The sequence below is a fragment of the Cataglyphis hispanica genome, chromosome 17, assembly GCF_021464435.1.
Source record: "Cataglyphis hispanica isolate Lineage 1 chromosome 17, ULB_Chis1_1.0, whole genome shotgun sequence".
NCBI classification, from domain to species: domain Eukaryota; kingdom Metazoa; phylum Arthropoda; class Insecta; order Hymenoptera; family Formicidae; genus Cataglyphis; species Cataglyphis hispanica.
This window is the reverse complement of record NC_065970.1, coordinates 149,617-171,924: the sequence shown is the minus strand read 5'-3', so window position 1 is coordinate 171,924 and position 22,308 is coordinate 149,617. Positions and strand designations below refer to the sequence as shown.

At 29.2% G+C, this 22,308-nt stretch overlaps 5 protein-coding genes across 20 annotated transcripts in view; 2 read left to right on the top strand and 3 right to left on the bottom strand.

Moving 5' to 3' along the window:
- Positions 1-390: 390 nt before the first annotated feature.
- LOC126855778 (GDP-fucose protein O-fucosyltransferase 2) lies at positions 391-6,026 on the bottom strand. Of its 4 annotated transcripts, none has more exons than XM_050603715.1 (9): positions 5,649-6,025; positions 5,331-5,467; positions 5,120-5,245; positions 4,578-4,845; positions 4,313-4,505; positions 4,067-4,244; positions 3,823-3,952; positions 3,523-3,684; positions 391-580 (listed from the first exon to the last, which is right to left on the bottom strand). In XM_050603715.1, the coding sequence occupies exons 1-8, from the start codon at positions 5,792-5,794 to the stop codon at positions 3,534-3,536; spliced, it is 1,329 nt and encodes a 442-aa protein (XP_050459672.1). In that variant the 5' UTR covers positions 5,795-6,025; the 3' UTR covers positions 391-580; positions 3,523-3,533. The 4 variants fall into 4 exon arrangements, with proteins under 4 accessions (XP_050459672.1, XP_050459670.1, XP_050459673.1 ...); XM_050603713.1 differs by lacking the exon at positions 391-580 and adding an exon at positions 1,779-2,408; XM_050603716.1 differs by lacking the exons at positions 391-580; positions 3,523-3,684 and adding an exon at positions 1,779-2,408 and having other exon boundaries at positions 5,649-6,026.
- Positions 6,027-6,388: 362 nt separating this feature from the next.
- Positions 6,389-11,883, top strand: LOC126855769 (activating signal cointegrator 1 complex subunit 2). The gene is made up of 14 exons (XM_050603684.1): positions 6,389-6,663; positions 6,813-6,890; positions 7,394-7,554; positions 7,628-8,012; positions 8,273-8,490; positions 8,723-8,908; positions 9,002-9,157; positions 9,697-9,790; positions 9,889-10,062; positions 10,234-10,356; positions 10,428-10,549; positions 10,852-11,050; positions 11,149-11,320; positions 11,736-11,883. The coding sequence occupies exons 1-14, from the start codon at positions 6,649-6,651 to the stop codon at positions 11,873-11,875; spliced, it is 2,223 nt and encodes a 740-aa protein (XP_050459641.1). The 5' UTR covers positions 6,389-6,648; the 3' UTR covers positions 11,876-11,883.
- A 93-nt stretch (positions 11,884-11,976) lies between these two features.
- LOC126855783 (bridging integrator 3 homolog) lies at positions 11,977-13,507 on the bottom strand. Its single transcript, XM_050603725.1, has 4 exons — positions 13,345-13,507; positions 13,133-13,240; positions 12,743-12,917; positions 11,977-12,670 (listed from the first exon to the last, which is right to left on the bottom strand). The coding sequence occupies exons 1-4, from the start codon at positions 13,350-13,352 to the stop codon at positions 12,161-12,163; spliced, it is 801 nt and encodes a 266-aa protein (XP_050459682.1). The 5' UTR covers positions 13,353-13,507; the 3' UTR covers positions 11,977-12,160.
- A 91-nt stretch (positions 13,508-13,598) lies between these two features.
- On the top strand, positions 13,599-15,590 carry LOC126855784 (protein FRA10AC1). Its single transcript, XM_050603726.1, has 4 exons — positions 13,599-13,851; positions 14,686-14,854; positions 14,978-15,137; positions 15,210-15,590. The coding sequence occupies exons 1-4, from the start codon at positions 13,745-13,747 to the stop codon at positions 15,509-15,511; spliced, it is 738 nt and encodes a 245-aa protein (XP_050459683.1). The 5' UTR covers positions 13,599-13,744; the 3' UTR covers positions 15,512-15,590.
- Positions 15,591-15,697: 107 nt separating this feature from the next.
- Positions 15,698-22,308, bottom strand: part of LOC126855770 (cytosolic purine 5'-nucleotidase) — a 36,109-nt gene continuing 29,498 nt past the window's right edge. For 11 of the 13 annotated variants that reach the window (XM_050603694.1, XM_050603693.1, XM_050603685.1 and 8 more), the window contains 8 exons: positions 19,274-19,347; positions 18,973-19,186; positions 18,450-18,873; positions 17,800-17,956; positions 17,449-17,689; positions 17,092-17,329; positions 16,871-16,990; positions 15,698-16,750 (listed from right to left, as the gene is read on the bottom strand). In XM_050603694.1, the coding sequence (XP_050459651.1) occupies positions 16,589-16,750; positions 16,871-16,990; positions 17,092-17,329; positions 17,449-17,689; positions 17,800-17,956; positions 18,450-18,873; positions 18,973-19,186; positions 19,274-19,347 (1,630 nt within the window). In that variant the 3' untranslated portion in view covers positions 15,698-16,588. Of the gene's footprint in view, positions 16,751-16,870; positions 16,991-17,091; positions 17,330-17,448; positions 17,690-17,799; positions 17,957-18,449; positions 18,874-18,972; positions 19,187-19,273; positions 19,348-20,842; positions 21,062-22,308 lie in introns of those variants that run through there. The other 2 variants (XM_050603697.1, XM_050603686.1) reach the window with 2 other exon arrangements.

Here is a 22,308-nt window from a genome sequence, read left to right as displayed (position 1 = left end):
CTGAAAATTTTGATAAAACCAATCACATTTTTTGGCAACTTTAAAATTAATTAATATATTCTTAAAAAAATATTCCTACAAAAAAATTAAATTCATGTATATTTAAATAAACAAAATTTTGATATATAATCGCGCACTGTGGAAAGTTTAATAACAACTTGTAAAAAGACTAATTTTTTAATTGTATTTGTTATTATAATTATTTTTATAATAAGTTATTAAGTTATTAATATAATTATATATTAAATTGAATCAATATCTCAGCAAAGGAAAAACTATTTTTACATAATATCCTCAAGTAACATTTTTTATTCAATAAATAATTTTCTTTTCAAAGTACTTAAAGTTTCATTTTTGATAGTAATAAATAGTAGTACTGTAGCAAAAAAATTAAATTTTAAAAGGAAAAATATATATATTCTCATATGCTTATTTTTATACAATAGATATATATTAGTCATTCATTTTGCAAAACTGTTTATTGTAAAAAATATCAAACATGCTAATTTAATATCATTTACAATCTAAATATCGTGTGCTAACTGGTTGCATGCAGTGGTTTCCAAACACATTACGAAATCTGGAAAGTAGACATAAATGATTAAATGAGAACAAGAATTTTCGCATGATAAATAATTATTTATAATCTTAAACTTGTTCATTACTCAATATCATACACTATATTTTATCAAATTATTAAAATGCCGATTTATGTGTACAATGCTATATATTTTAAAGAAATTTTATTAATATATATATCATTTTTCCACACATATTATGACTAAGTCAAATATATTTTTCGTTTCTCGAGATTGTGATTAGATTGCTAAGCTCGATTTCGGAATTTCAATATCTCGATTTTTACATACACTATTTTTAGATGTGTAAAATAATTTTAGTCACATTAATGTACCCATTTGACCTGTCTCTTAAACTTATAGAATATTTGAGATATTATACATGAGATCAAAAATTTCGCTATAAAGAAAAAAAGCATACAACATATTTTTTTAAATAAATAAATAAAATAATTATGTAAAAAATAATCACATATACAATTTGTCGATTAATTTGATATTACAAAATTACGATGTTATAACCGTTTCCGATTGTAGAATTCTAATTAAGACATTAAGAGAGCCGCGTTACGTAAGATAACATAACGTTGTCGTAAACTTATCACGAATAAGACATCTGTCATGTCACTATGCGAAAAGTATTGTGTGATATACGACTATATCATGTTTGGGAAAGAGGCTTTCCTGTCCGTATACGTGTGCGAATCCTCGTTAAAAAGCGTTTCACTCGAATGAAAAGGAGCGGAAGCGATCTTAATGAGGCGAAAATTATGCGATTCCTTATACATCAAGAGATCTTTTTAAGTTCTCAATAGTGTGTAAAAGTTATAAAAAATATCGCAGAGATAAATAATAATCGATCAATATTAAATAATTTAATAGCTGAAATATTTTATCGATGAGATTAGATGAAAGAACGCATTAGTTTATCTTGATCGTTAATGATCATTAATAAAATAATCTGCATAATATAATATGTTAAATAAAAATAATTCTACCGTAAAGAAAATGCTCGAACGTTTCTTTTTTAAGACTCAATCTTCGAGTTTGCGACTATCACCTTTGCAGACATTTTTCTGGTCGCCAAGGTAATTGCTCGGATAATTTGCCGCCAACGCGTTCGCCGACATCGTGGCCGCATTGCACCGCAATAATATCGCGTTGTAACAACGGTGCACTGTACTTTCCAACTATCTAATTAGGTCGCCAAATATGGTGACATACACACAAGAAAAAAGAATAAAGAATATTGAGAAGAAAAGATGCAAGGGAGCTAATAATATTCTTTACTGTTTATAGAATAAAGTTTAATTTCCTTTTTTATTCTTATTTGCTAATTAATGTCCGTTTCTAAAAAACGCGGTTTAAATTTAATCATTGATTGCAACTTGTAGAATGGCCAATATTAAAATATCAAATTTTATATATCATATACAAGAGTTGTTCATAAAGAAACGGAGCTTAAAAAAAATCGCTCGAATGCAATGACATTAGAGCCATCTGCCTTGTGGCACTATATAATGGATTTTTAAGGAAATTTTTCTCACTTTCTCACGTTTTATGATGATTTTAATAAAGTTGTGTTCGTCTTTCATGGCGATTTTCTAGATGTGGCAATTTTTTTCTTTTTTTTTTTATTTTCTTACAGAGTCTGAAAGAAGTAATGAAGAAGGAGAATAGAGGACTGATCAACAGTCATCAAGTGTCTTGTCAAAAACTCGATGATAAAGAACAACGCGTGTGTGGATGCATTGTCGTCGTGCAGCATCGATTGCTGGTCCACATCTCTGGCTGCTTCTTTCTCATTCTTCTCATTGTCTCTCTTAAACGCTGCAAGAAAATCCAAAACAAAAATGCCAAACATATGCATCTCATTCGAACTATAAAACATAAACTAAGAACCATAGCATCATGCTCATGGTGTGAGAAAGTTGCTAAAGAATCCCACTACACAATGCCACAAGGCAAAAGATCTCACATCATTGCATTAGAGCGCTTTTCTAAAGTTCGATTTCTTTATGGACAGCCCTTGTCGAATATCGATATTATAAGACAAAATCATTGCATACAGAAAAATCATTGCAATTACAAAAAAATTTGATTTTACTCTTCTTCAAAGAATCCAGATAATATAGGAACAAATAATATTCTTAAATCAAACATAAAATTAAATAAGATTATATATATATATTCATATTCATATTCACATATGTATTCAAAGCGTTTACTTGCATGCCGGTTTCTCCATCCTAACCGTCAACTAACGTGAAAATTATTCGGAGATAGCTCCGATCGCGGAATCGCCGAAATCGCGACATTTGTTGTCATATATATTACAGCGATTGTATAAACAATGTTTCATATAAACATTTGACACTTTACGCGAAAAAAATCACGATAATTTTTCGTTAACAAAATCCACTTTTTTATACGTTAACAATTGAGATAAATATATTTGGATTTGAGGGTAGTTTGAATTTTTTTTCTCCTGATTCTGCGATCTCTTGTGGTACGTTTCACAACTAATTTCGATTAAAAATTTTATCGACGAATGATAATAAGATTCTCAAAAATAAAAGTATTAAAATCAGGGAGCATTCCATTTGACTTTCCATTTTGACATTCAAATATATGGCCACAGCCATTCATACTCATATCCCACTTTAAAAATCCTCAACATTGCGAAAGAAATAAAATTTGCATGATGATTCAAATATAAAAACTGATTGAAAAAGATAATGCATTAACTGCAATAATTACTTGGTAAATATTTAGAATAAACCGCTTTACTTAGATTTTGATGAAAATACATTTAATCAATACCTTTTTGTATAAAAAAAAGCTTTGAAAAGTAAAAATCGTGGTGTAAACTCGATAGTGTAAAAAGAATTATTAAGCATTAAAGATATCACTTGTAAAAGTTAGAAAATCTGTCATATCATACCATATAACATTTTACCAAACAATCTGCCATTGCCCAGTTGTTGGACATTTCTTATTAGTCTTACATAAAGTATTGAATGTAGTTTCTGGTAAAAAACCAATAATCTCTCTATCTTCTTGTATTCTATAAGTAAATGTTGACTCATGTGTCCCTATGAAATATCTAATTAAAAAAAAAAGAAAAAAAATTATTTGAAATTTGTACATCTTACAAGTGTTTATAAAAGCTTATAAAAAAATGGCCTTTGTTCTTAGAATTATATTCATAGTGAGTCATTATAATTTATATAAATACTCTTACCTAGCATATGAACAAATTATCTGATCAATAATGGCAACTCCACCATCTTTAAATTTATTCATCACATAATCAGACGGTATAAACTTCAAGACCTTGTATTGAGGCAAGTACGACTTAAGTTCTTCAAATTCTAAAAATGTCTGTTATTCAATTTACATATAGAAAGAGAAAAAGAGAAAAACCATTTTGTAACATTTATGAAGAATTTGTAGAACAGTTACATTTGTAAAAAAAAAAAACGTACCATGTTGCTCCCCATCTGTCGCAACAAACAACACAGTTAATCCAAGTTTATCCATTTTTTCTCGTAATTGAGAAGCAGCGTTTTTTATTGTTGGTATTGATTCTTTATGACCTATGATGAAATCGCGTCTCCTAAAATGAATTGCCAAATAAGGACCGCCTCTCGCATTCCGCCGATTCTAAAATTAAAATAATGTTTTATTTATTATCACTAATAAAACAATAAATAATAATTAATATGACATACTTCTTCCTTAGTCCAATCTAGAGGTCGAACTGTATTATCATTCTTATCTGTAGAATTCAGAAAAGTTTTTCTATAATTTTTCGCAATATTGTACAGTTCAGAATTATATCGCATGCTGCGTCTGGCTTTCCAATATTCTTTAGAGCCGTATTCATCATGCAGGGCAATCTCCATGTGATCAAACATTACAGATCTATGAATAATAAAAAATGCTGATAAAGTGTACTTCACTGTTTATAAAAACAAAAAAAATGGAAATAGTTACCTGTATTGTATTGGTTTGAGATTCTGATAAAGATAAGATGCCGTACCATGAAACTTAAGACATTTTACATTCCAAGTTGTAATATTACGATAACCCCAAAATGGACTAGTATATATATGTTGCTTTGATTTAAAGAACTGCAAAGAATCATTAGTACAGTTCATTACTTCATTCTTATCTTCGAATTTACCAGTCTTAAACATTTCCTTGTCATTTTGCAAAATATACACACAATCGAGTTGTATTTCTTTGGTTTCAGATGAATATTCTAAAATCATATTATAAAGTCAAGTAAACCATTTATATATATATATATATATATATTTAATCCAAAAACTAAATTAAAAAGAAAGGACACCGATATATAAATGCATTATAAATTTCAACTTGATACAAAATAATTCTGGATATTAAAAAACAATCTGCATTTACTCCATATCAAATATAGAATTGAGAATTAATCTGTATATATTCAAATTACATAAATATATTAGTCCTCAATAAAATCTTTATATTTCTAATAAAAAATATAAGATATATACCTTCCATAAATTTATACATTTCAATGACTGGTATATATTTTTGCAGGCTTGTTATATCAAAGAAATTACCCCAGAATAAATACTCTTGAAGTCCTGTATTGTGATGTCGCCAATGATATAGATTACCTAAATGAAAATTGAAGAAATATATGATTATAAATATTTATTATAAATTCTGTAAAACATGTCATCTTTTATTCTTATAAGTTACCCCATGGTGGTAAAACTAATTGCCACTCATATTCCTTGTCTCTTTCAATTAATTTTTTTATGAAAACAGCAAGACGAACATATACATCTCTTCTCAGATTGAAACCTTCTGGAGGATTTATGTCATAAAGAATATAACTATAAAAAAAGCATATTGTAAATCTTTATGTAAAAAATAAATAAGAGAAATTTAGAATGTATAAACAGAGTTTTTTAAACTAGAATAAAACGCGTGAAAATAAAACAATTTAAAAATGTTAAATTTTGTATAACTTATTTTACCTGACATGTAAATTATATATAAAATCTTAATTCTAACCGTTTTTGCGTAAAGTTGTTTCGAATAGAACACTTTTTCGAATTTTCGGCATATTTATCGAATACTTCACAAACTTCAAGTTCATTACCATTTACGATACACACAAAGATTAAAATAATAATATGCACAACTTTAAACATGAGCATTTTTCTCGAATTATGTTTATGTATATATATGTATATGCAAGTTTGTTCTTTTTACACAGATTTACAAGAGTTTTTTATTAAGTTTAGTTGGATCATTTTAGAAATAGGAATGAAATTACTTGAAGTCTATTCTTTATTATAGATGCGCTAAGTTGCGTGTTAAAATTTATTTTTTCTTTGAAATAGAGTAATGTTTAACTAAATAGAACAAAGAAATTTTTGTCAATCGAACACTATTTTATTTCGAAAAATTTTCGAACACAATCTTGTAGATGTATTCCATTTGGTATTACAAACACTTGGAAATATTCATAAGGCAAAGTAAAAAGAAGCTTTTCTCATTTGTAAATCATGTTGTAATTTATAATTAACCACAATTTTTTCATTGGATCAACCAATTAAGAGATTTTGTGTTGAATTGGCCAATTGGCAACGTGGACAATCGAGAACACTTTGCACTTTACTTATAAATAGTGATGTCAGCTACTAGGGATTTTTTTTACCTATCCTCTTCCATGAGTTGATGTTTCTACCTCTAATCTTTATACTCTTATCCCTAACCTTCATGTTCATGTGAGCTGTGGACACGCGCATGCTCACAAAATATATAGAAGTTGGGGATGGGATTGCCCGGCTTTTTATATCGTGAAAAATTTGATTTTGCATAGGTTAATTGATGATCTAACATAATATACTTTACATTATTTATCTGCTGTTATCACGCCGATTTTATTAGATATTTGTCATTTATCAAGAGATTCTTTTGTCAAACAGAAATATACGCTGTTTTCATTTGTCAAGTTGACAATCAGCAACAAACAAAATTTTTAACAGATAATGCGTCACGTAAAATCATGAAGTACTACAAGGTAATTGATTTTTCATATGTTTAATTTTGTTTAATGTAATTTTGGGAAACAAAGTGATTCATATAATTAAACCGAGATAGATACTAGTAATTGATGAAGCATACAAAAAAAATATCTATATATTTAATGTGCCTAATTCTATTAAACAGAATCCCGATTGCGTGCCCTTGGAGGAATTGCAATTAAATATTAAAAATGATGGAGTAATTGTTGTAATAGGTGCATTGGTATGTGTTAATTAATTTTTACACTATAAAAATTAAAAATTATTAAAAATTTATTGTATTTAAAATGTTTATATTGCATATATATATAATATATACAGGATGTCCTGCAAAGATTGTACCAATGCTTGTGAGTGGGTAGAGCACAGTAAACTGAACAAAAAAGTCCTTTACCATTTTTTGATCTGAGCTTTCTTTTGGTCGTTATATGATGTTAGCTAATCAGCTTCTGTCTATACAGCAATATAAAGCCGTCTTGTTACTCTGACCCCTAATATCCCTCCTTTGTTTTCCGCTGTAGACAGACACTGATTAGTTAACTTTAACATCGTATAAAAGCGAAAAAAAAGCTCAGATAAAAAAATGGTAAAGGACTTTTTTGTTCAGTTTACCGTGCTTTACCCACTCACAAGTGTTGGCACAATCTTTGCTGGACATCCTGCATATGCAGCAAATATTTAATATTTAAATATTTTATATATATTATAAAACATTAAATTTTTTAGAATATAAAATGGGCAGATAAACGTTATTTCTTACATTACAAAGTGCCAGAAATATACAATGATGATGGATCAGAAATTATGGGTGCTAGGGAACATTGGATAGAAGTTATAAGTTATATCATTGAAGATTTAAATTGGTTACTTGATCTGCCATTTTATAGGTATATAGCACTTTTATAGTTTTTATTATGCCAATGATACATGTACAAATGCTATGTAGTTTCTTTTATTTAGATTTTGGTCCAACATTGTATACAATACTTCAATCATGGATACATTAGTATCTTTTTTACAAGAGGCACCACCTTTTTATGCATTAGAAAATTTTCCTAGTGAACCAGGAATGCTTGAAGCGTTAGAAGAGCTTCGTTATAATGTACTTATGGTTTTTGCACGTCTTGCTACAAACAAAGAAAGTTCGACAGAATATATGAGCCATCCATTTCTTGGAAATTTGTTATATGACAATTACATATTTACAATACCAATTATATTTGATTTATGCCAATTGTATGGTAGAGAAAATGCTAAAATCATAGAAAAAATAATATGTAGTATATTTACTTTGCAACCAATGTACAATGATGATCTTAAAAAGTCTGTGACATGTCTTATAAAGGTGATGTATGATGCTTAATAGTACAATCAACTTTTTGTGTCATACATTTTAATTACTGGTGGTGATTACTGATGATTATAAAATTTGTTATTCCACATTCATAAATATAAGTAAATATAATTTTCTAGAGAAAATTTTTTTGAAGAATATGACACCCTCACACTAGTAATTACTGTTTGACAAAAAGGTGCGAATAAAGGCTTATTAATTTTATAAATTATAGATTAATTTTTTACATTTAATTAATATTCTTAACGTAGGCTTTTGAAAATGTCGAGAGGAGATTCGAAAATCATCTAGGTGACACAACTGAAGCAGTGGCACTTTCAGAGAAAGAAAATAATTCCATCGAGATGACATTATATAATTTAGAGGATTTGATATTGTACATTCTAGATGTATCATCGACTCTTACTATATTATTAAAAAATTATTTTCCAGTAATTACTACATTTCACAGAGATGATTTCATAAACAAGTAAATAAGATTTATTTTACTATTTATATTTAATTAATAGAGTGTAGATTTCATAATTCTTTTAAAAACACATTCATATGTTTGTTTTATTTTATTAAAAATCAATTTTTTTAATAATTAAGAATTTTTAATAATTTTTTGCTTTATTACATTTATACACATACATTTTATACATTTATATTTTATTCAAATGTCATGTATATTATTATTATGTTATATTCCTATTTGCTAGACTAATTGTATTTTATGGAAATACAATACCTGAGATGTATAAAAAATTAGACAAGTTAGCATATAATGATGAAAATATGCCAAAGTATATTGAATTGAAGCATCGTCTTGATGTAACTAGAGTAGAAATGTTAAATCTTTATCGAATTATTGTCTACGAACCTATATTAAATATTCAAGAAAAAATGTAAGTATGAGATAATATAGCTTTCTTAATATATGAATTATATTTAAAAATATATATTCTAATTATTAATATTGCTTCTATCTGTTTTCTCAGGAACACAATAATGGAAAGTGAGATAAGAAATTGTATAGATGAATATTTGAATTTACTGATGAATGCTATGTCAGAAAAGGAATTCATTATTGATTACCATAACTTTTATCCTATTAATGTCGATCTTGAAACAGTTTCCACACTCTGCCCTGAAATGTATCCTTTTTTAGAGAAATTACAATATTACATAATTATATTAGAAAGATGTGTGTGTGTGTGTGTGTGTGTGTGTGTGTGTGTGTGTGTGTGCGTGCGTGCGTGCGTGCGTGCGTGCGTGCGTGCGTGCGTGCGTGCGTGCGATGCGTGCGTGCGTGCGTGCGTGCGTGCGTGCGATGCGTGCGTGCGTGCGTGCGATGCGTGCGTGCGTGCGATGCGTGCGATGCGTGCGTGCGTGCGTGCGTGCGATGCGATGCGTGCGTGCGTGCGTGCGATGCGTGCGTGCGTGCGATGCGTGCGTGCGTGCGTGCGTGCGTGCGTGCGTGCGTGCGTGCACGTGCGTGCGTGCGTGCGTGCGTGCGTGCGTGCGATGCGTGCGTGCGTGCGTGCGTGCGTGCGTGCGTGCGATGCGTGCGTGCGTGCGTGCGTGCGTGCGTGCGTGCGATGCTGCGTGCGTGCGTGCGATGCGTATTGTGTATGTGTGTGTGTATATAATTATTTTATTATTCTTTACATCACATAGTATTCTTTCATGACAGTGATCCAATAAAATATGATTTTATCTTACAATCATTATACGCATCGATTGGAGATACTAAAGCATTAGTTAATGCATCTCACAATAATATAAATGTAAGTCTTATGATATATAATACATATGATATATCATAGATATTTATGATATATCATACAATATTTATCATGTAAACATCCTACTGTTATGTGTGTAGATGGCTGTTGCTGAATCTAACAATGTTCAAAGCAATCAACAGAAAGAACATTGCAATAATGTGAATTATATAAACAATAAGATAGAATCTATTTCCAAAGATCCTGACAAAATGATGTCCTTTATCTCAAAAGTGAGAGAAATCTTGTGTGATTGTGGTGAAGGTTTCATACAGGTGAAATTTTTATATTAAATATTAAATATATTTAATTAATAAATACAAATAATTAATTTAAAAAGCACAAAAAACCTCAACTTTTAATGTTTACACTTACCAATTAAAGAATACATCATGTGTAATATTTATATAAATTTATATATACATGGTCTTTTATAAAATTTACAGCTATGTTTAAAGCATTACAATTATGATGTTTCATCTGTAGTAAATGCAGTTCTAGAAAATAGTTTACCACCTGATTTGAAAAAATTAGATAGGACACTACCATATATACCACCAGATCCAATGGTAATTAATAAAATAATTTTTATTTCCAAGTTATCAAGTAGCAAAAATTAATTTATATTGTGTATTCTCAGGAAGCATCAGCTGATGTAGATTTGGCGATTGGTATTCAAAGGTTAAATGTTTTCGATAATGATGAATTTGATATTATGACACAGGATGTTATAGATACATCAAGGATTTATTTGGGAAAAAAGTAAGCTGTTGAATATTTATAAAAAAAAAACATATCAAAGAATTTGACTATCATGTGATTCTATTAAAATATTACAGTAAAATCCTTCTATTCTGGAACAATTATTCTGTTCTGTAAACTGAAATAATTACATAAGCATAATCATGAAAGTGAATAAAAGAAAACAAGTAACAAATGTTTTCTTATGTATCATTTTGCTTATGTATTATTAGAATAAAATAAGATATTCCAGAATAGATAGGCAACCTGATTTCGAAAATTAGAAAATAGAGAAGTTTTATTATATATTTTTTTTCTGCCAGGAAAGATAAGTACAAAAATGCAAATGAAATGTTGAATGATAAATCTGAAATCAAGAAATCTCGAGAAATTTATGAGAAGTATAGCATTGTCGACAATTATGATGATGAGTATGATGATACATATGACAGCCATGACATTCGTGGAAATGCAGCGGATGATTCTATAGAAACAGATGCCAAACCATTTACTACTCCAAGAGTTAGTTTAGATACTGTATTTTTACCTTCAAATTTTATCACTGTTCAATTTACAATTTTATCATGTATATTTTATGCAAGAAATTTTTTTGTATTTAGATACTTTGTGCACGCGATAAAAATAATGTTAGTTCTGAAGATGAAACCGAAGTTGAAGATGAGAAGCCAGTACAAAATGATCATTTTGTACAGAATCCAGCGGAATTACGTGCTAAAGTCGAACAGCAGAGACAATCGACAAGAGAAGGCAGAAATGCGCGTGATGTAGTTGGTATGTTGCAAATTTATTTATATAAATTTTTTTAAAACCATTTATATTCAATCTCGTAAAGCCATTAAAATATATTATAATAAATATTAAAATAAAAAGAAAAATACTTCTATTTTATTCTTACTCCACAAGTATAAAATTATACTGCTTTAAATATAGAAATTTGTCATTTTTGTACATATTAGATGAAATATTAATTTAGCATTCTGAAATGATATTTCATAAAAGGAGTGTTAATTTAGTACATAACTGTCTAACTAAGCGCTTACATGAACAATCGTTTTGCACGTGATTCTTTTTTATCTGTTCGTTCATGATTTTATAAATTAAATAATTTTTTAAATAATATCTCTTAGATGCAAAATATATATTTTTAAGCATACATCTATCTTATATCTTAAATTTTTTATTTAAGGTAAACCCAAAGGTCAAGGGCAAAACAAAGATGTCCTGACTAATAGACATAAGAAAAATGTGTACAAAAATATGCAGGGCAATCACAATCGCCGCATGGGTTCTCAAATAAAAAGAAGACAAGGAATGATTCCATCTTAGAGAAGGCTACATTTTCAAACGGCAAACGTGAAAAGTCTACAATGTACATACTACCAAGCACACAATGAATATATTTATATAGTTATTTAACATCATTCCACAAAATAAAAAAAAAAATTCTTTTAACAATGCTTATCATCAGCTTATTTATCTTTTTGGTATTGTTATTCTTAACAAAGAACTTTAACAAAGAAATATACTTTTTATTTGAAAATAATCTTGTCTTAAATATATATGTTTAAAGTTTTATGATTTTAGAAATATTTCTAAAAATGTTGCATTTAATTAATGGTCCTTCACTATAGCTAATGCTCTCAACCTATTTAATTCGGAACTTACAACTTGCTGATATTCTTCCTCAGTAACTGTTGAGTTCAATGCAAATTCGGAAGAATATCGAACGGGCATTAACTGGGTGTACAATTGCGTTGTATGTCCGTAATAATTTAATTGTATCATAATCACAGCGTGAATGCTCGGATTGATGTATTCTAGTCTTTTTTCGAGAAACGTCGGTAACTCTGTGAGTAATTGAGCGTGTACAGTCTTTAACTCTTTAGAGGCCGCTTCCTCAGCTCTGCGTTCTCTTTCCAATTTCGCAATATGGCTTGCAGTTCTATCTTTCTTCTCTTGCAGCTTCTTAACACGATTGTACAAATATTTCCATGTAGTCACTAGATCCTCGCGCTTTGTTAATGCCGCAGCAATAGTGACAAATTCGTTTCTAAATTTTTTCAGAGGTTCTATAAAGGTCTTATGGCACAGACTAGTCATTTCTTGAACATTTTTTCCCACCTGATAATTTAAAAATATAATATAAATTGTATTCTCTCCAACAAGATGTTAATGACACATGCATTAACTTACTTGTGTAGCGACAGAAAAGTACTCCTCCACTATTCTTCTATATTCATCGTTACTCTGAGTTAATCCACAACTAATGAGATTCATACTTAATCGTTGATCCGCTCTATCCAGGTTTACCAAAGCTCCTATATATTTCTTCATTTCCTTAGTTAATTTTCTTATTGTGCTTTCAATGCTTGAAAAAAAAACACAAATATATTACTTTTAAATATTTTTGGAAAAGAATTCGTGATAAATACAATATATAATCTTTTATAAAAAGAGGAATGTAATTGCATTGTGTGCAAGTGCACATATTTGCAAATTGTCATAGAAAAAAAGTCATGATGTGCAAATATATAATTATATATATACATATCAACTATAACAATTTTTATTAAAAATACGTACTAGATAAGTCTTTGAACAACGAGATCTAATTCTTGATCTTCAACATGGGATAAAAGTGGTGGCGCAAAAGTTGGTCTCTGGGTTAGATAGTTTTTCTTTAAAGGATTCCTGTTTGACATACACAAATATATATTTTGTATATAAGCTTGTAATCTCTAATATATTTACATATAAAAGTTTCAATTATTTTGCAAATTTATTAGTTTACTTACCACGTCATATTATTCAATGCCAATTAACGAATATTATCATAATAAATGTTATCACAATAATAATTGTAAAAATTTAATAAAATAAATTTATAAAAAATGCTAATGTTGTTGTTATCTCTAATCCTCATCTATTATATTTTAATTATCATAAACGATTCACAACAATATTTCAGTAATATTATTTATATATACGTGGTTTTTTTCTATCCTATTTGCGCGCGTTTGCGCAATGTCGTTCGCGGAACATCAGCTGATCACAGCTGATTAGATGATCCGATGGTGACTGATGACCGTAATCATAGTGGCATGATTGGGATTAAAATTACAGATCTCAATTAATATACAGTTCAATGAAAGATTGTGAAATCTCGTAGAAAGTATAAAATATTTAACGGTTAAAATGTTTCCGGCTTACGCACATTTGTCTGCTTACGACAGACACAAGAAGCTCATAAATGATTATTTGACATTTTATGGAAAATCTGTGTCGTTATCGAAGCGCGATACGTAAGTTAAATCTTTCACATTATAATCTGAAAGATTGATTTTATTGGAGAAATATATTTTTCTACTTATATATTAAATTTTCATTCTGTTTAATTTCATTTTTTGAAATATTTCTTATACGATTTTGTTTGTTTCTTTTTTTTTTCTCTTCGGAGCTCAAACATGCTGAAAAATGTCTAGCCAATCTTTGGCCGTTTAATTTTGATCATACTAATGTAAGAATATAACAAATTAAAAAATCCGCATTTATATAGTATCTATTACATTCCACTATGCTATGTGATTAATGTTAGATAATGTTTATATTATACATGCTTAAAAGTTTATTCAAACATTGGACGTTATTTCTCTTTGTATGATATCTTTTCATTAGTATGATTAATAGAGCTGATCAAACTAACACAATTTGATCAAACATCTAAGAATTCTTAATAATACTTATATTTGATCTGCTTTCTTCGCATAGCTTGCATCTAAATGTATCTAAATAATTATTCCTATTTATTATTGTCTTTTCTATATCCCTGAAACTCTTTAATGTTTTTCTTTACAATATCTCTTGACTCTTATGATTTCATTAAGACTTTTGGAAGCATTATTGCCAAATGCTATCTGCTGTACATTTTACTCTGAATAAAGAGATTATTATATATCTTTTTCGGCATATAAAATGTAACATAATGCATCTAAATATATAAACAGAAAACGGATTTGTTATTTTTTAACAGCTCAGCTTTGATAAATATCTACATCTCCTTATGACAGATTTATTATTAAGTAAAAGTTATAACTGCATAACAAGCATCAGATCTTGAAGTTTTGACCTGTTTTGAGGTCCCGTGACAAAACTGACTATGATGTCATCAGAGAGAATCACAAGTTTCTCTGGGATCAAGAAAAGGATATTCCAGAAACATGGGGTGCAAAATTAGCTAAAAAATATTATGACAAATTATTCAAGGAGTATTGCATATGTAATCTTACATATTATAAATATAATAAGGTATGAGATACACATCACAATTTTATATTTTACTTCTATTATCTTGTGCAAAATATGTATTTTGATTAGATTACAAAAGTTATTTTCATTATTATATGACATTACAATTTATACAACATTTAGGTTGCTCTAAGATGGAGAACTGAGAAGGAAGTAATAACTGGAAAAGGACAATTTGAATGTGGTAGTAAAATGTGCAATGAGAAGGAAAATCTGCGTTCTTGGGAACTTAATTTTGGTTACATAGAACATGGCGAAAAAAAGAATGCTTTAGTAAAATTAAGTATGTTATTAATTTAAAAATTGTTGTATATTATAAGAGATTTATAAAATAATGATTTGTTTTTATATTAAGGGCTTTGTCCAAAATGTTCGATAAAACTTAATTATCGATCGCAAAAGCGTGAGGTGAAAAGGAAAAAATCTTTGAAACGTTTAGGTACAAATCCAGAAAGTAATAATGATACATCCATTGTATCTGATAATCGAGAGTCGGATAATAAAGTAGAGACAAATCTTAGTCCAGCTGTGGCACAAACTAATATCGAAAACACTGATACAGACGAGTCTAATATTTGGAAAGAAAAGCCAGCACAAGACATGGAAAAAACGAGAGAAAAAGAATTTGAAGAGTATTTGGCAGATTTGCTTATGTGAATATAATCGAAGCTTTAATTATAATGCGACATTTTATTGTAAATGAATATTGAATAAAATAATCTTGTTATGATTGCGACTTTTGGTTTGCATGTAAGTATCAATAATAATCATTAATTGTAAAATCGTTATTAAAATATTTTATACAAAGGACAGAGAGAGAGAGAGACACACACCACACATGCATACATTTGATCATTTCATTTTTTTCCATTATTATACATCCTATAACAGTTTACATCGTATACAAAGAGAAATAGAATATTGTCTTATTTTTTTCCAAGTCTATCTAATGTTTTCTACTACAAGTTGAATAATTAGTATTTATTATGAAGAATTAATTATAGTTAATACTTGTTAAGTATATGAATAATCATTTAACAATTAATTTCAAGAATATGATCATATATTTTCTGTACACACTAGCCTAAATTGCAGTCTATTTGGGGTTTGCTGCATCTCGTGTTTATTTCATCTTTTTCATGTATGTAACTTCAACATAAGCTTCTATTAGATATAAAAAGAGCAGACTAGTATACTCCATTTTAGAATAAGTTTAATATTATCAATATTTCTTACTATATCAACACTTGTTTTAATATAATACTTCTTAATCTTAATAATAAAATGTAAAATTATTATACAGCATATACAATGCTAACAAAGTCGAATATATATTGTGTAGTTCGATATCTGAATGTTTCCTAATATGAGCATTGTGCGCTAATTATCAATATAACTGTATTCCACAGCTCTACAAAAGTATTATATATGATAAGAAATTTTTTTTTTTCACATAATCTATATAAATGAAATAAAATTTCATTTTTGCATTAACTTGTTATTTAAAAAATATAAATTTTTGTATATACATATTTTTAAAATTAAATAATGTTAATGCAGGGTGTAACTCATATACTATATAATTCTTTGAAACATAAGATATATCTTACTTAATAAGCTATATATTATGTTTTATTCACAATTTATTTTTTAGTTTATTTGAATTACGTGAAATGATAAAAGTAGCACCTGATTAAAAAATAAAATATTAATAAACAAAATATTACTTCAGTTTCAATTTGCATCTTTTGTGCATTTTTTCACTTGATTAGCTTGTTTCTGTGAATCGCTATCCTCATCACTGCAATCCTCATCGTGTGTATGTGTGACATTGCGTGGCGTTTCTGGTCTTGCATGTGGAATTTGACTATTAAAATGGTCCACATACAAATTCTTCTAAGTAAAAACATATAAAAAATTACATTTCGAGAATACATTATTAAAACACAATTAATCTACACTGATCAATTAATGCATCATCTATTTGTATGATAATAAGCTATTGCTAATACTTACAGAAGAAAGTCGATTATGTTCTTCTTCCTCATCTGCCAATTTAAACGTTCTAGAACGGCTAATCATTGGTGTTTCCATGACAAATCTCTGTTCGTGTGCAACCGTACTTTCATGTGGCATCTAAAAGAATAATATATAAAATTTTTATAATTGTTTCATATAAAGAAAATAATTTAGATAAAAATCATATATATAATCTAATATCTAAGTTTACAACTTACCAGCATAGCAGGTGCTCTGAACATATATGAAAAGGGATAATAAATCAAATTCAAGAAAGTCGCCGCGTATAAATCGGCGTACCTTACGACTTGACTGCTGAAAAACGTTTGTCTACTTCCACTGCGAAACAAGGAACCCATCATGCCATAAGCCAAATCCATTTTGTGCGTGACGTCTCTTATAGATGCGCGTAGTTTAGAAATATCTGGCTTTTCCTTTGTACTACTGTCTAAATTTCTAAATAAAGCGTAAATAATACGCGACATTGATAAAAATGTAGTATATAACTAGTATATAATTTATATTCGTTCTTATTCTGATAAATGATAATATTTATGACTGATAATGCCACTCACTTGTACATTTCTCCGAGCATAACATCTAGACTTTGTAATTCGGCGAACAATTGACACTTATCAGTCCAAACGTGCAACTCTTGAACCAATTCAGGAACTATTAAAAATGTCCTCCAGCCTCTTATTTTTTTACTTTTTAAAATATCACCAAATATATGATCACCGACATATAACACATCCTTTCCTTTTGCACCAATAAATTCTGTAAACACGTCGCAGGAACCTCCTGAATACACTTCCCCTATTTTAAATAAAATCAATTTGATTAGATAATAAAATCTTTATTATATTTATAGCTACAAATAAAAAAAGTTTCCTAAATTATATTTATCGAAATGTTTGAAGTATCACCTGTATGAAGTGGACCTTTATGTGTACCAAGTTTTAAAGCGCCCGTGCTCGTATCCACTTGTCGTAAAATTGTTCCTTCTCCGAAGAACAATGGTTTTCTGGCATCTACCACAATTGTATCAAAATATGTTTTCCAATTTCTATGTGGTTCATCAGGCTAAAATGAGAGAACATGTTAAAAATGCGTTTTTATTTTATACTTTACAAATAATAAAGAGAGTGTTTCGTCATTAGAAAAAGAGAGAGTGAAAAAAGTTTGAAATTTGTATTGAAAAGATTACTTTTTAAATAAAAAGAGACTTTATGAATGTATACATTATTTCAAAAGCAGTTATATATGAAGACAATAATTATTAAGAAAATTTTGTTAGTTGTAAATATACATGTTTAATCCTAAAATGACATTATGAGTATTAATAACGGGATAATAGAGTATTAATGGAGATATATATAATAGACAAATGCAAGGATTTGTTAAAAATTGGCTCGGTTACCTGCAGTATCGCACGTTTCCATCATAAAATTTTATTATCACTCTAGGATCTATGATTCTTTAAATTATTAACTTTTAATCATGCATACTTCATTAATTCATATGAAACAACTAATTTAAAGAAATAAAATATAAATAAGAGAAGGAAAAAACATACCCTTGCACCATGTGGAAAATCGAACAAATAAGTCATAATTTTGTCCGTGAAAACATAATCACTGTTAGTTAATAAAAATACTTTCGCTCCACTCTCTCGGATTCTCGTGAGGAACATGGGCAATCTTTCGTCCTTCTTTACGTATTCGTCCAAATTCTCGATTGTCTTTGTTTTCAGATTACCGTGAAGGTGTATCCAATCTACCGCGCTTCTGACATCCTGAAATATACTTTTGAAGCTCATAGTGAGCTCACCTTCTTTGACTCCAGTTTTTTCTCTGCTAAATTGCGGTGAGTTTGTAAAAAAGTCTATCAGACAGGCTAGTAAATAGGTTTCCGGTAGATTGAACAAGGTATTGAGCACATAAACTCTGGATTCATCTAATTGTAGGAATTTGTTTGGATAAAGTTCATAGACCTGAGAGCTGAAACAAAACAAATCAAATAGAAAATGAGAAATAAAAAAACATAAATTGTGCAAAAAAAAAAAAAAAAAAATAAAATATAATATTTTTATCTCTTACTGTTTTAAGAACTCGAAACCATGAACACAAACTAAGATATTTCCATAAGCATCCACTTTCAAAAGATTCCCGTACAAGGTATCGAACCATAATCCACGAACGGGAAAACTGGGATCGTATTCGAAGGCCTTGATTTCCTGTGGATATCCTAAAGACACTAAACGATCCTTGAGCAAATTAAAACCCAATTGCTCGTACTGCGGTGACTTGTACTCTAAAATGTTCAGCACAATGTAGATTTTTATTTACTTTTTAGCTTTCTTATTTTTTAAAAAAGATACATTTATTGCGAAATAATCACCTGCCAATGTGTAATCCATGTCAAAGCCATAAAACTTGATGTTCTCCAAATGAAGACTCCGATTGACAAAGATCCTGTAAGAACAAAATTTGTCGATTCAGAAACAACATCATAAATTAATTATATTGCACGCTGATTCGAAAAGTGCGTGATTAATTTAATGTAAGAAGTAATGAAGAGAATTTGGCGGGATTATAGTGGCGATGATTTGTTGTGACAGAGCAAAGTATGATTTTCTCAAAATCTTCCTGCTGATATAGAAATGATAACCTTAGTAATATCGAAATCGGTTTTTTATCTATATTATATCTATATTATACTGCTTCTCTCTGCTATGAGAAGCATTCTAACAATTTTCTTACGATATTAACATTTAAGACACGGAAGATTATATACATATTAAATTTAAAAAATTGTGTAAGTACACTAACGAATTATTGGTGGTCATCGAATAGCACAAATAATTGTTCGTTTTTCTTCCTTTTTTTATCTTTATAATAACATTGCATTAACTAATTTATAATAAAATTGCATTAACTACTCTCTCTCTCTCTCTCTCTCTCTCTCTCTCTCCCTCTCTCTCCTCTCTCTCCTCTCTCTCCTCTCTCTCCTCTCTCTCTCTCTCTCTCTCCTCTCTCTCTCTCTCTCTCTCTCTCTCTCTCTCTCTCTCTCTCTCTCTCTCTCTCTCTCTCTGTGTGTGTGTGTGTGTGTGTGTGTGTGTGTGTGTGTGTGTGTGTGTGTGTGTGTGTGTGTGTGGTGTGTGTATGCCAAAGAAGGTCATATAATCCAAGGTTAAATCTTTCTCTCTTTCTTTCTACACATGCACACACACACACATATACTTGATATAATTCAATTCAATTCAATTTCCTCATAACATAGTAAGTAATGAAATAATGAGTCTTTAAATCACGATCGCAAAGGATTTATTTTAAACTTATTGTTAATTTTAATTTAATTTTGATCTTGAATTTTATATTTGATATGATTTATTGTCCGTATAATTAGAAGAAAAATTTAAGTCCAGAGTAAATTTAGTGCAACATATATTAAACTAAACACACATATATGCTGTTTATTTATGTTCAAAACATTTGGAAATGTTCTTAATCCAACTTTCAAATATATCAGAATTTTCACACACCAAAGATGAATTTTACGACGATTCTTTTATAATATTAACTACATTTACAAACATATATAAGGTTCAACACGAACAATTTTTTTTTCTCTATGCCAATTCTGATCATAAATATTGTTTCCAATTTCCTGAATTTCTTTTTTTATCTTTAACCTTTATAATGGAATAAAAAAAATTTGAAATTTTTCATAATAGAAAATTATATTATTCATACGAATCGAGCACGCATAGTAAAAATAATTATCAATCCACAAAAATGTTTTAAAGAGCCATTGGAACAAAATAAAAGAGAGAAAAATTGTCGAAGCAACTTGCATTAACCAATTTTTTTTCCACGATTTTGTAATAGTCCAATCATTTCTTTGTTAATTATTTTTACAAATTTCTATAAATTTTTAATAAATAAATTGAAGAAACAAAAAACTTACTCATTCCGCGGATTCACAAAATTCTCAGTTGACGAGACATCATCGTTCGTATTCTTCAGCCACATTTTTCGCGGAATATCAACTAATCATCGGTATCCTACGATTTGCGTTCTTGTCATTCAGCCACAATACAGAGATGCATTATACAATAAAATTATTAAAGAAATTAATCATATAATGTGAAATAAAACATATCCAGCCGAAACTTAAAATTTTCAGTTCTTTAACAACATATACGCGATAAATGTAATATAATGATACAAAAAGTTGATAAAACCACCAAAGAAAAAAGAAAACATCGTAACACAGCTGATAAAATTATTTACATTATTGCTATGCACATAAAAAAAACATATATTTAAAAGGATGCACGTGTATGCGGAAAATTTTTCTGCGACTAACTTTCTCACGTCAGTGCATTATGTAGATTATTCTCTGAGTCTGAATACGATCACCTGTTACTGTTTATAACATAACACAACCACTAAATTAACGAAAACTTTCAATCCGGATTATCACGATATTAATGACAGTATACGGCAAAAGTAGGACGTCGGAAGGAATGACAGCGTGCGTGCGTGAAAGGTGCATGCTTTGTTGGAAAAACGACGATGATGCTGCTCGCTCAATGACCGTACGTCAACTGGTCTCACTGGTCTGTAGCGAGTCACCGTCACCGGGGAGTCGATTAATACGCAACGATGAGTGCTAATTCATCGTCTTCCGGACACAAACCTCCCTCGAAATCAACGTGCGATCGTGTGCAAAGTATTGTGCAAGCTTTACCAAGGGATTACCTAGATTAGAACGAAATGTGTGCGTGTTTCACTGTATACATATACAAAATGCACTTCACCACATAATTACGAAATGAATCGCGTGCTATTATGTGTATCTAGTGATAATTGTCTTGATGCATCAATGCCACGTTAAGCGATGCATTAAGTGTCTCTTTATCATCGTTTTCCCTTTCTATTTTCCCTCCATCTGAGTATTTATATATAACGAGAGATAAATATTTTTGTCAATATAGATGATATTTGAGAAATTTTGCAAGGAGCGATAATATGTGAAAACAGTGCACGCAAATCTACCCAAGTGTATCATCGTGTACCGATTACCTTGTGCTTGGTACACAAAGTCTAATATTAGATTTGCCCGAAATCGTCGATTTCGATTTTACATGCAACCTATATGTCGAACAAACTTAAAGTCGGACGATCAACAACCGTTCAACAACCGAATGAAACAAGTACGCGATGAAAAATTATATCTATAATTTGTATAATTTTATATTGACAGCATATTCTAAATATATATATCATGTTAAGAAATCTATGCCTATTTATATTCCGTGTATTTAATCATATTGTTAAACATGATTATTTAAATCAGTGACATATGTATATATGTATATATTTGTGTGTATATCTGTGTACAATGTGTTATTTTGAAGAAACTTTAAA